We start from the raw sequence: 13,672 nt of genomic DNA, 5'->3' as shown, positions 1-13,672 counted from the left end.
CACAAAGAATAATTAAAAAAATAAGTTGTTGTACAAATCATTTACAAGTGTTTCAACGCCATCTCAGGAGATTTGCACACAGAAAAGTGTGCAAAAGAAAAAAATTAACGTCACCACAGTGCTATTGTTTCCATATGTACTCAATATAACAGCCGAGGAGAAAAATCGTGTCAAAAATTGACTTTTTTTGTGCACTTTGCTTAACATTAACATTTTTTAGCTTTGCTTTTGTTCATGGTTCATTTGAGGAGGTGGGGAGGGCAAAAATGTGCACATTTGTGTCTTTCAAAAGTCTTTGCTGACATTTCAACACCCACAGGGGTAACGTCTCGTATTTGAACCGTGTTCCCACCTTAATTTCACAACATAACGACGGTGGCGCTTCCCTGAAGGAAAAAAAATCCACATAAAGTTCACACTTGGAAGTCGTTGCCGAAGTGTCGACGCTGTTCCTCGGTCATGGACAAGTAGGTGGCCCTCATGCTGGGGGAATACTGCCAGGACACATAGAACACAAATTACACAACGTCATAGACCGATGTGAGATTTCAACACGAGACATTTTGTGACTTCATTTTTTGTTTTGTTTTCAAGTAAGTGATTTATCTTATTGGAATAAATAGGGACTATGATTAATTATTCAACCTATTCAAATTATATGTTAAAAGGTGGCTATTTACAACTTAAAAAAATATATTTTTTAATTATTTTGAACACTTGATGTTGGAAATAAAGATAAAAAAATACCGTAATACTGTAGAAATACATTAGCCTAATTTACACGTGTGAAAAAATAAAACATTCAGTGGCATTTGAGATAAAAAAAAAAAAAAAAAAAAGTATACAACATAAATTCATATCAGAACTATCATTAATTAAAACACAATTAATAACAGCTATATAACTGATTTCTTATTGATACAATCATAATAACAAAGTCATTGAGGTTAAAAAATGGTATTTGTTGACGCCTGGTGTAGAAAATCAAAATTAATACTTCCATCCATCCATCCATTTTCTTGACCGCTTATTCCTCACAAGGGTCGCGGGGGCTGCTGGCGCCTATCTCAGCTGGCTCTGGGCAGTTGGCGGGGGACACCCTGGACTGGTTGCCAACCAATCGCAGGGCACACAGAGACGAACAACCATCCACACTCACACGCACACCTAGGGACAATTCGGAGCGCCCAATTAACCTGCCATGCATGTCTTTGGAATGTGGGAGGAGACCGGAGTACCCGGAGAAGACCCACGCGGGCACGGGGAGAACATGCAAACTCCACCCAGGAAGGTCCGAGCCTGGACTCGAACCGGAAAATTAATACTTAAAAATAATAATAATAATAATTATATATACAAACTTTATATGGGGAAGCTATAATTAAAAAAAACAAAACACTAAGTGACATTTGAAATACCAAAATATTAAAATAATAATAATGATTAAAAAAAATACGTCCGAAAAGAATATCAGGAACATTTCTGTAGTGTATATATGCGATATAATAATAATAATAATAATAAACAAATACAATAAAATCACATGTACATTTCTCGAGTTTTATATATGCAGTAATACAGCAGTATACTGTATATGAAAAGGCAATTAAAAAAAATAAAAACATTTTTAAAACATTTAATTTTCTCTTTTTTTTTTCTTTTTTTTTTTTAAGACCTGCTGTATTTTTTCTATATCATATCAGCTGTAATTCATTTATTCTTATTTTTTAAAAGTGACAATAAACTCCATGTTATTTAAATTTGGACCAGAGCCGTATACACGTAATTTTACATTCGTCCACCAGATGGCGCTACGTTATTTCACATTTAAAGTATGCGGAACATTTTACAGCCTCGCGACTCAACTCATAATTGTGTGTCACTATTTAGTTTCAAGCCACAATCATCATCATAATAATGCCGGAGAAAACCCATTTACCTCACTATAATAGCATAACAGCAATAAGTGTGACAGTCATGCAAACTACAGCGCCCCCTGGTGGCCATGCAAGGAGGGGTTAAAAATAGGACGATGTTGGGGGGAAAAAGGATGCAAGAGTTAAATGAAAACAAGACTTACTCGGGTTCTATATGGCTGAGAGTAAATCTTCAAAAGTCGATTGAAATAAATGAAGAAGAAGAAGAAGAAGAAGAAGAAGAAGAGAAATGACGGACAAACAAGCAACAAACAAAATAAACAAAAGAAGCTGTTAGCCAAAAAAAAAAGCAACGAGCACAAAGCAGCACAGAGAAGCACAGCAAAATGGCGTCACCAGAGTATATTCAAGGAATATATTATAAAATGTTTACTTCTTATTTTAAAACGTGACTGAAAAAGAAAACGGCACGAGCGTTGCAATTTCTGTCAGAGCGATGAGTCTTTTCAAGTTCATTTGGGGGGGGACGAGCGTTGCCCTCATCATCGTCGTGTGACTCGTGTCTCAGGGGAGTTTGACGCTAAACGATGTTCACGTCGCCATGAAATTTTAACCGCCTTACTTCCGCTCCACTCCATCTGCAAGTGTACGCTTGCACGGAAACGGGGATAAGGACAAAATCTGAGGAATCAAACAAATAATGTGCCACAAAATTGTATTTCTATTGTTCATTGTGTTATGTTTTGACAGGTAAATATTTATCAGGCATTCGGGGAGGGTCTGAATTCTGTCTAGCAAAAAGTGACAACAGTACACCACTGTATGAATTAAGTTTAGCTGATTTTATGGATTATTTCTTGTTGTGGTGTTTATTTCTAGTGTGCAAGGCAGTGATTATTCAAATAACCAGAAAAGGGAGCTATTTATTTCATCATATGCGCATCCGTCGTGTGACAGAGCATGACTATTTTTCATCTATGTGGATTATTTCTAGTCATCATATTCATTTCCATTGTGCAAGGATTATTACTACTTGTTTATTTCTATTGTGCAAGAGAGTGGTTATCTTTTATAACTGGCGAAGTTGTCATCACACATATTAGTTATATGACACATATATAGCACAGCGGTATTTTCACTTTGTGGATTGTTTATTTCTATTGTGCAATATGGCGATTTTCATATCAGTCATCGTGCCGCTTGAATACTGCCTAGCAACAAGTGATAAATATATACAACAACATCATTGCATCCTATCTGATTTTACAGATTATTTCTAGTCGTGTTTATTTATATTGTGCACGCTTGATGCAAATTTTTGTATCATGGGGGTTCGGAGTGCACAAATCACTGCCTAGCAACAAGTGACAATTGATGTACAACTGTACTGGCTTTTATTTCTCATTGTCATGTTTATTTCTATTGTTCAAGGTGATAAGTTACCATAAATAACCAGCAAAAGGAACGATGACATTCATTACATGCCACGTACATTACATAAAAAAAGCGTACCTTGGACTATTTTTTTGACTCTGTGGATTATCTCAAGTCATCTTGTTTATTTCTATTGTGCAAGATAGTGAATGTCATCAATAATCGACGAGTGGAGAGAGTACATTTATTAAGCGGCACGTACATTATGTCACCGAGCATGTAAGGGAGTGATTTAGACAATGTGGATTACAATATTTCTAGTCGTCATGTTTATTTCTCGAGTGCAAGGCAGCAGAGCTTGACAGGCACACGCTTTCAAACAAAATAAAATGGCATGGGTCTGCTTGCTGTTTTATTATGTTAGAAGGCTAAACGATGCTCACACGAAAGGCCCGACATACCGATGGTGGCGGCGAGCCTCGTCCAATCAGAGGCACGTTCTCATAACGAGGATTCCCGCCGAATAGAGCCGTCTGGTTCCTGAGGGAAAAACGAGACGACGACGTGTCAAACGACATCAGAAATCATCAAAAACGTGTACAGGTATGACGCGCTCACATGTAGTCGCCCATGGGGGCGCCGGCGAGCGGAGGGGCGGGGGGCTGCAGGCTGTTCTGGCTGCCCATGCTGCTGCTGTAGCTGCAGAAGCTGTGCACGGTGGTGTGGTTCTGGTTCTGCGAGCCCATCCGGTTGCGCCGCGGGTTGAAGGGGTCCTCCTCGTCCATGTCGTCGTAATCCTGCTCGCTGAGGGTGGCGGAGGGGCGACATTTCGTTTTTTTGCTGACACTTTTGGATTTTGTGGATTATTTCCAATCGTTGTGTTTATTTCTATTGGGCAAGGTGGAAGTTATCATTAATAATACACAAATGACATTCGTCAAATGACATTTGTAGTACGTTGCACGTGCCTATGCTTGACAGAGCCAGAGCTTGTATGAACTTTTTTTTTTTTTTTAATTGTGTGGATTATTTCTAGCCATTGTCTATTTCTATTTTGCAAGGCGGTGATTATTATGAGTACCTGACAAGAGGTGCAATTACATTCAGCATGTAACAAGCAGCACATTTATCTGTGTGAAACAGAGCATAGTCTTGCATTTATTGACTCTGTTGAGTATTTCAAGTGGTTTTGCTTAATTCTATTGTGCAAGATTTTATTTTATTTTTATGAATAACTGGCAAAAATAACTAATTGTAGGACGTATTTTGTATGCAAGCATGACTGAGAATGGACATTTTGTTTGTTTTTTTACTTTGTGGATAATTTCCTGTTGGTGCATTCATTTCTATTGTGCAAAGTGGCAGTCACTGTGAGCGTGAATAACTGGTGAGAGAAACCACCATTTTAATCATATGCAAGTACATCGCATCTGTAAGTTACTACTGTTTTAGACTTCATGGATTATTTCTACATGTCCTGCTTATTTCTACTGTGAAAGGTGGCAGTTATGTATAACTGGCGAGAATAGCGGTCACTTCAGTAATATAAAAGAGCATTTCATGCACATGTGCCTATTTTGGACGTTGTGGATTATTTCTAAATGTTCTGTTTATTTTTACTGTGCAAGGTGGCAGTTATCATGAATTGTCTCTGTTGTTATTTCTCGACATTTTGCTTATTTCCAATGTGCCAAGTGGTGGTTATCATGAACAATTGGTGAGAGGGTGATCACTATAATCCTGTGATGCATACAATACTTATTGTGTTTTGTTTTTTATTCTGTGGATTACTCCAACAATACAATTTAGTGTAAAGTTCTGCTTATTTCTAAAGTGCAATTTTGGTGTTGGAGTTTCAACTGACATTTGGACAGCACAACTGACCTGCTGGCAATTTGTCTCCACGCTCTGGGGATGGCGCAGAGCATGATGGTGAAGGCACAAGCCGCCAGCACGGAGAAGAGGCACAGGTAGAGCACGCCCTCCACGCCGTCATAGCACACGCCCACCATGGCGTCCAGGTAGTCCTGCAAAAAAATGCCGACAGCTCACCTGGTTACATTACGCGCGCTGCCATCTTGCTTGCTGTTTACGTTGCTGCACCTTGTTCAGGCCCCTGCAGTCTAACAGGGCTGTCAGCTGGTGTAGGCTGGCCTCTGATGAGTTGAGAACACGCTGGATGCCCACCAGGTCTCGCTGTTTCGGACAGAGACAGCATAGCTGATGCCAGATGTGAGTGTGCGCGAGCGTTTGGTGCATGCGTGCGGTACCTCGGCTGTAGGGAAGAGCGGCACGGCAAACTGCAGCAAACCCTGGATCTGGATCTGCATGGTGGTCAGAGATCTCTGGAAAAGCGTCAGAGGCTGCAAACGAGGAGCAGAGTGAGAAATAATAATAATAATAATACGCCATTTTATTAACTCATTTGATCCCAATAACGTGTAAATACGTTTTTTTTTTTTTTATGTAAGTGTCCCAAAGACACATTTATACGTTTTTTTTTTTTTATGCTAGAGCATACAGAAGGCTTTGATGCAGCCTCTCAACTGGCCGGGAGTGAACGGGATTGCTTCTGTGAAAATGGCTGGGAGTGAATGAGTTAAAAACCTATTTGAAACCCTAACTCGGGATTCAAACCGTATTTTTTAACCCAAAACCTTGCTTGGAACCATAAAGTCAGGCTTCAGTCCACACTTAAAACGAGAGCCCTTATTTGAAACCTAACTCAGTCTTAAAACCCCAAACATTGTTTGAAACCCTAAGCCCGCCCCTAAACCCTATTTTGAAACTCCTTGGCTTGCTTATGTAAAACCCTAGCCCTCGTTTGGTACCCTAATTTTATTACTCTGGACCTGATTTGAAAACCGAATCCTTTACTTTGAAACCCTAAACCTTCTTTCAAATCTTAACTCTGCCTTGAAACCCAAATTTAGGCCCCAACACTTGCTTGAAACCCTACTTCAAACCCTAACCTTTGTTTGAAAGCCCAACTCGGGAGGAATAAAAACCCAAACATAGGCTTGAAACCCTATTTTAAAATCCTGAACCTGACTTGAAATCTTACTTGAATATTTATAGGTGAAGATGATCAACATTTTGATACTGAATAAAGTGAATCTGATATGACTATGATGAATAATTGAAGTCATAATAGGACAAAAAAAAAAAAAAAAAAACTTGATTCCATGTTTTATGCTCCAAAAAATGATGGCGTAAGTCTCCATTTTCACCACCAGAGGACAGAAGATACAGAGTAATTTCTTTGAAAACAAAATTCCATAATTGAAACCCATTTAAAAAAAACTTCTGCCATTATTTTAAGCCCCAATTCAATCCAGTCTTGAAGCCCAAACTTAACCTTCGAACAGCCTGACCAAGAGAAAAGATTGCCCGTCAGCCAATCAGTGACCGTGTGTGCTCTTTGCACTTTTTTTTTAAAATGAAAAGTGAACTAAAGCCAAACACATTGACGCTGGCCACAACATTAGGTACACCTGCCCCACTCCAACGAACACATCACTCTATATTGGCAGCTGTATCTAATAATTTGACGATGTAACACGTCATTATTAACATGAACGATTTTGATGTGTACCTGCTGGTAAGGGTTGGTCAGCGTCTGGTTGCAGTAAACATAATAATGAACGATATCTGCGAGCAAGCAAACCAACAAGAGAACGAGTCAGCATTCTCAAGACGAGCTTTGTGGCCGGCGGTGACTCAGCGTTATTCTCAGTCGTACCTGTGCCGATGACTCCTTTGATCTGACTCATGATGAACTTGTCAGGCGCCACGCAGAAGTCACTCGTGCCCTAAAAATAACATGCCGCACTGTCAGATGCACTTCAAACTGGGGCCTGACATCCAAACGCTACTTTGAAAACCTAAAGCTGACTTGGAACCACGTTTTGAAACCCTAACCCTGGTTTAAAACAACCCAAGCCAAGAATCTTGTTTTTAAAACATTGAAACTGTCCTAAAACCCGAAGCATGAAACCCAAAACTTGGCTTGAAACCCTATTTTGGACCACATCTCGAAACTTTACTTTTAAACCTTAATTTGAGACCCCAATCCACCCTTCTAACAATAATTTGAAAACCCTAACCCTTGCTTGAAACCTGAAGTTGAAACTATGACAGTGACTTCAAACTCAAATTCTGTCTTCAAAACTTAACTTAACCACAACCCAGGCTTGAACACAGCTTGAAACCCTACTTTGAAACACTAAACCTGGCTCAAAACCTAACTTAGAAGTTCGTCCTTAACACTAGTTTGAAATGATTGAAGATTGCATTCTTGAACCAAGAATCCAGACTCAAACTCCAAACCAGGCCTGAAACCTTAACTTGAAAACCCAACCCAGGCTAAAAACCCTAATTTAACTCATTCACTCCCAGCCACTTTCACAGAAGGAGCCCCGTTCGCTCCCGGCTGTTTTACTGGATTTTGACTGATTTTGCAAAAAAACGCATTTATACGTTATTGGGAGTAAATGAGTTAAAAACCTAACACTTGCTTAACTTAACCTAAAAGTGACTTGAAACCCAAAACCTGATTTAAGAGCCCAGTTTGATTCTTTAACTTGAAAACATACTTTTATAAAAGCCCAATCCTGTCTTGAAACCCTTCCGTGAAACCACAACCCAAACTTTAAGCCCTACTTTGAAACCCTAAACCCAGGTTCAAATTGAAACTTTGAAATTCTAAACCTGGCACGTTACACCCCCCCCCAAAAAATCCTTTATCCAGATCTGCACCACGTACGACGCAACGCGACCTGCGTGCAAAGTGACAATTAGCATGCGGGCTTGATGAGCATGTTGCCACGGCAACGCGGCCCGGCCGCTGCGAACGTGCGCGCTTCACTAAACGAGACCTTTTCCTCATTGTCCGCCGAGCGGTGCCGTCCCTTCCGGCTCGTTTCCGCGGTTACGCACGGCTCCCGCACGCGCGCGCCCAACGGGTACCAGTTAACGTGAAAATGATTGAAATGTTTTTAAATGAATGAAATAACAGACGGCATGTCAGGCAACTCACCACGGCGGCGGCCAGTTCTGCTCCGAGCGACGCCCAGCTGAGTATCAGCGTCAGCACCCCGCACAGCATCATCCTGAGGGGGCATTCAAACACACCCAGACAATCAAAATGATCACATTCAAATAAAAAGTAAAAAAAAAATAGTTTTGGAAATTACAGTAACTATATGTGGTCAAATCTTTTTCTCTTTGGTGCGTGCACTCATGGCTGACAACGCCGCGCTCTAAGGCAGCCACACCAGCCCGAAACCTCAGCCCACACGGTAGCTCTCAGGTAGGATTTTATTTTTTTGCCCAACCCTGTCTTTGCGGGACATATTCACACTCGTGCCCAACAACGAGGCACTCTAAAGTGGCCATTCCAACTTGTGCCAGATAACTGCTGATGCGCACGTTGCCCTCAACTTCTTATGTTATGGGAGGGGTGACCTATTCCCAAGCGCATCAGGTGGCGCCATTTTATAAATCGGCAAAACTGAAATGGTGAAAAACAGTTTCATGCAATATAGCTATATATTATTTTCCCTGTATTTACTTCATACAAGTTAATAATGAGCAAATAAGAGCTCAGATTTGGCACGTGGCGACCAAAAGAATACTAAATAAATCTACTCTAAGTTGAATTGTATCACCTCCTGAGGGGTTGAAACAATGATGTCACTGGCCAGTTGTCAAAATAGTTAAAAAAAAAAAAGGAAAAGAAATTCAGCTGTTCTCCGCACCCTCAAGGACAAACGATGATCTCATCGTGACATCAGGCACTCGGCAAGTGAAAGGCCCATTAAAACACTAACCTAAGCCCATCAGAGGATTACTAAAGGTCAAAGTCGTGCTCGTGACGCTTGTTTGTGTGGCATTTAGCCTGCTAGCTTGTGATGCTAACACACACTCCCCTGCTTTGAAACTCGTTGGCTTGACTTCCACCATAGTAGAAAAAAAAAAAAAGCATCCCGTGGGACGTCTTGACAAAGGGGCTCGGAGCTAAATGCGGGTTGAGGTGGGGTGGCGGCGTTGTGTGTTGTTGTGGTTAGTAGGGCGCGCGTGGCCGCGTAGCTGAGCGATTGAGGGCGACAGGGGGATGCACGGCTGGATGGACGAACGTTCCGGTGGATTTCACGCCCCTGTGAACTCTCTCCCCCGGAGGAAGCGAGCGCTGCACATCGGCGACTGGGCGAAGCGCGATGCTAGCTAGGGGCTAAGTGAACGGTGTAAGCTAGCTTCCACTGTCTACAGCTAACATTAGCGAGACGGCAGAGTGATGCGCTGTGGAAAATGGGGGAAAACGGTGATAAAAGCCAGCCACAGTTGCAGTTAGGGTTTCAAAGTAGGGTAAATTTAACTCTTTTTCTGCCACACGTTATTAATAAACAACCCCCAATGCCAGCGGATTTCGAGCATTTTAACTAATTTTTCGAAGCACACAGAATATTGTGTTCTTTTGCTACATAAACAACATGGGTACCACATGAAAGATCACATTCCATTCTTTCATTAGAAAAAAAGTATGTTTCACCTTATTCCGTTCTTTAGTAATCACTATTTGAAAAGGGGTCATTTGAGTGGCATTGAGCGAAAATTGAAAAGAAAAAGATACATTTTCTCCACAACAGTGACTTTGATACTAATATTTTTTGTTTAGGGACGCTCCGTCAAATTAGTTTTAATGTTACAAAGGCTTTGGTCATTCACGTCAGCCTTGAAAACGTTCGATTTCATCAGATTGCGTTGTTTCATTGTAATTCGCAGCTCTAGTTAGGGCCCGAGCAGCTATACCGCTGCCATCTGCTGGCCATAGTTAGTGGGTATTTTTGATTTCACAACTCATTGACCCGGCTGCGCTGCACTTGGACGTTGCACTGACCACTGATATATTCACACACACACAAAAAAAAAAAAAGTAGTTGACGTCACTTAATGTTTATGACGGCATACATCTTGATTTTACTAAACGTTATTAAACTTTTTGGCAGTCAAAGAGTTAAAGAGAAATTCAAATTGCTGCTGTAATTTTTTTTATTGCATGCTAAAATCATGCAGCCATGCAACGAGAGATGTAAGTTTAGATCTTAAAATTGGGAACTCAAGCTGAGGATGGGGTTTCAAATTAAAATTTTAATTCAGGCTTTCAGAGTGTGGCTAAAGGTTTTCAAGATTGGGATTGGAGTTTGAAATCAAGGTTTCAAAAGTTGGGTTCCAAGGCAGGGTTAAACTTTCTAATGAGGGTTTCATGTTAGTATTTCAACCCTGGAATATGGGTTCAAAGTAGGGTTTCAAGTCAAGTTAAGGTTTCAAACTTTCAAAAGTGGAATAGGGGATCAATGAATTCAGGGTTCAAGACTGGGGTCGGGTTTCAAATGAGGTTTTCAAGCCAGTGACCGACTTCAAAAGAGGGTTTGTAGTCAAGGTGTCAAAGTGGGGTTTCAAATGAGGGTTGCTGGCCGGGGTTAGGGTTTCAATTCAGGGTTGCAGTATCAGATTCGTGTTTCAAATGACGGTTATGGTTTGAAATGAGGGTTTCGAATCTGGTGTAGGGTAACAAATTGGGGTTTTAAGTCAACATTGGGGTTTGAAAAAAGGGTTTCAATGGAGGAAAAGTTGCAATATCCTTCGCAGTCCTGATGCGTAGCGTGAGGAAGTTATTATTGTAAGTGACTACATTGGCTGCTTGTTGTCAGTGTGTTCATCTAAATGCAAACGGGGATCACGTCGTGTTTGATTTGGGCGCAGAACGGAGCGATCGTGTTAGCGTTACGCTCAGTGGATTCGGCGGCTGAACATCTGGGCCGCTGATTAAATGTGTCGCGGGCATCTGTTGTGAAGAATGCGCCATAAGCGTACGGTGAAACTCCGGATGGGATTTAGCAACTTGGCGCGCTAATCGACGACGTTTTACGACGCCACTCACGTGGTGAGCAGCCAGCGAGACTGCTTGGCGAGTCCCAGACAAGCCAGCAGGCAGATGATGAGGTCAAGGATGAGGAGCAGCAGGTAGGCCAGCCACCTACGACGCAGAAAAAAAATCACATCAGCATACAAAACAACCCATGTAACAGCTGCTACCCGTTTGCGGGGCAGGTCAATGTATACAATTTATATTTGTGAACAAGCAAATACTTATTAGAGCAGGGGTGTTCAAGCTTTGGCATTTGAGGGCCACGTACAGAAAATCAGAAGGACGCAAGGGCCACATAATGTTATGGAGAGAAATTGTGTTTAGTCCTAAAAAAAAAAACAGTTGTTTGAACTGCACGTGAAGTGGTTCTCTCAAATAAAAATGAAAATCCTATTAATCATCTCAGCAGAAGAGGACAGTGGCTGATTTTTTTCAGACCTCTGAGGATGGAGATGAGATTGGTGGAAAAGATCGGCTTATTTTTTAACTCATTTGCTCCCAATAACGCATAAATACTTTTTTTTTTATGTTTTAAGTGTCCCAAAGACGTATTTATACGTTTTTTTTTGTTTTATGCTAGAGCATACAGAAGGCTGTGATGCAGCCTCTCAACTGCAAAGAACGATTGCAGAAATGGTAGTTATTACACAAACGGCCAGCAGGTGGCAGCAGAGCAAAGGAGATCAACCAGGGCCATGTAGAAAAAAAAGCTCAATTACTGAGAATTTTGAATAGATTTGTGAAAACTGATGAAACTTAGCTCTCTTCTAATGCTAATTGCTGCAAAACGGAAAGAGATAGAAACAGCCGGGAGCAAACGGGATTGCTTCTGTGAAAATGGCGGCGAGTGAATGAGTTAAGAGATCGGCCGATCACCGATCTTCCAAAATTAAGGAAATCGGGGCCGATAAATCGGCCGGCCGATTGATCGGTGCACCCCTAGTTATGATTTAATGTTTGGGTTTCAAATCAAGATGTCTTGTCTAGGTTAAGGTTTTTAGTCAAGTTTAGGACATTCCGAGTAGGATTTCCAGATCGATTTTGAAGCCAAAATTGGAATTTCAAATTCGGGTTTCAAGTATCACTCACCTGTAGTACTCCACACTTGCCGCCTGCTTGGCCACGGACGCCAGGTTGACGTCGGCCTGAGCCCAGTCGGGCAAGCCCACCAGCTGCTTGATGACGTTGTCGGCCATCTGCTGCATGAACTGCAGCGTCTGCACGTAGTCGCCGCGCGTGGCGAAGATCTCGTCCAGCCGGGCCAGGTGCTGGTGCAGGCCTCTCTTCATGTTGCCCATGGTGGTGCTCACCTGCAGCTCACAACGCAATCAGAAGGAACAAGAAGATGGACGATACGGGCTTATAAAGTTTCGTAGAACGCTGCATCTGAGCCACATGCTGCTTCACCAGACTTGATCATCTGACCACACGTAGCAGCAAGCAAGACCGACATCGTGTTTACCTCTTTGAGCCGGCGGCTAATGAACCCTCCGAGGAGGACGGCAAACTGCCGAATTTACTCGACACGAGCGCTTCCCGGCCTTTAATTATAAACGCCCGACTTTGCTGGGAGGGAGCGCTTGTTTACGAGGAAATGGCGAGACGCGATAATTAAAAAGGCTAATAAATGCTCCCCTTCAGCTGCGGGTGCTTAGCGCCTAATGGAGAGGCCGGTCGTATTGTTGTGTGAGGGATTAGTTGCTATTTTCATCGCGTAGCCTCCCGAAACGGGACGAAGGAGCTCACAAATCAGCCGTCGTTGGCACGTTTCACCCAAAATTGTCTGTCCAATTCCGAAACGTGGAAGAAATTACAAGCGCTCTTGACTAACACTTTACACTAAACACGAGCCGCCTCCTGATCATAAATCAACAAATTGCAATGGCTGCAATTTTTGGGGGGCAAAAAATTGCTTCATTTCAGTGGCTTTATTTATTTAGTTATTTATGTATTTATTATGACTGGTTAGCACAGGGGTGTCCAAACTTTTTCATTTGAGGGCCACATACAGAAAATCAGAAGGACGCACGGGCCACATAATGTTATGAAGAGAAATTGTGTTTAGTCCTAAAAATTGTACAAATAATTTATTTGTGCTTTTGCACATTTAGAAAAATGCTACAATACATAAACTAATTTATTTGTAATATGGCAGTTGGTTATTATAGTTTGGGAGTTTTTTATTTTAGTTTTTATTTCGTTTTGAGTTTTGTTTTTTTAATTTTAGTTAGTTTTAAATAGTTTTCAGGGCGGTTCTGTTAATTTTTTTTATTAGTTTTAGTTCTTTAACTCATTCACTCGCCGCCATTTTGACAGAAGCAATCCCGTTCACTCCCGGCTGTTTTACTGGATTTTGACTGATTTTGCAAGGCCCACAGAATATTGTGTTCTATTGCTATAAAAGTATGGAACCTATCAAAAGATAGATTAAAGTCTCTTCTTTCATCAGGAGAAAAAAAAAGTATGTTCTATCTGTTTCCGTTTTGCAGCA

The 13,672-nt window shown here is 41.4% G+C and overlaps 1 protein-coding gene across 5 annotated transcripts in view; it reads right to left on the bottom strand.

Annotated features, from left to right (window-relative positions):
- Positions 1 to 25: 25 nt before the first annotated feature.
- ttyh2 (tweety family member 2) overlaps positions 26 to 13,672 on the bottom strand; it is a 29,678-nt gene continuing 16,031 nt past the window's right edge. For 2 of the 5 annotated variants that reach the window (XM_077502415.1, XM_077502414.1), the window contains exons 5-16: positions 12,271 to 12,497; positions 11,194 to 11,289; positions 8,290 to 8,362; positions 6,994 to 7,063; positions 6,847 to 6,902; positions 5,522 to 5,614; positions 5,355 to 5,447; positions 5,136 to 5,278; positions 3,870 to 4,055; positions 3,713 to 3,791; positions 2,081 to 2,107; positions 26 to 494 (exon numbers count right to left, since the gene is read on the bottom strand). In XM_077502415.1, coding sequence (XP_077358541.1) covers positions 414 to 494; positions 2,081 to 2,107; positions 3,713 to 3,791; positions 3,870 to 4,055; positions 5,136 to 5,278; positions 5,355 to 5,447; positions 5,522 to 5,614; positions 6,847 to 6,902; positions 6,994 to 7,063; positions 8,290 to 8,362; positions 11,194 to 11,289; positions 12,271 to 12,497 — 1,224 coding nt within the window. In that variant the 3' untranslated portion in view covers positions 26 to 413. The remainder of the gene's footprint in view (positions 495 to 2,080; positions 2,108 to 3,712; positions 3,792 to 3,869; positions 4,056 to 5,135; positions 5,279 to 5,354; positions 5,448 to 5,521; positions 5,615 to 6,846; positions 6,903 to 6,993; positions 7,064 to 8,289; positions 8,363 to 11,193; positions 11,290 to 12,270; positions 12,498 to 13,672) is intronic. The other 3 variants (XM_077502416.1, XM_077502417.1, XM_077502418.1) reach the window with 3 other exon arrangements.

Source organism: Festucalex cinctus, chromosome 17 (assembly GCF_051991245.1).
Source record: "Festucalex cinctus isolate MCC-2025b chromosome 17, RoL_Fcin_1.0, whole genome shotgun sequence".
Taxonomy (NCBI): domain Eukaryota; kingdom Metazoa; phylum Chordata; class Actinopteri; order Syngnathiformes; family Syngnathidae; genus Festucalex; species Festucalex cinctus.
Note: the sequence above shows the minus strand (reverse complement) of the source record. Positions and strands in the feature narration are given on the sequence as shown.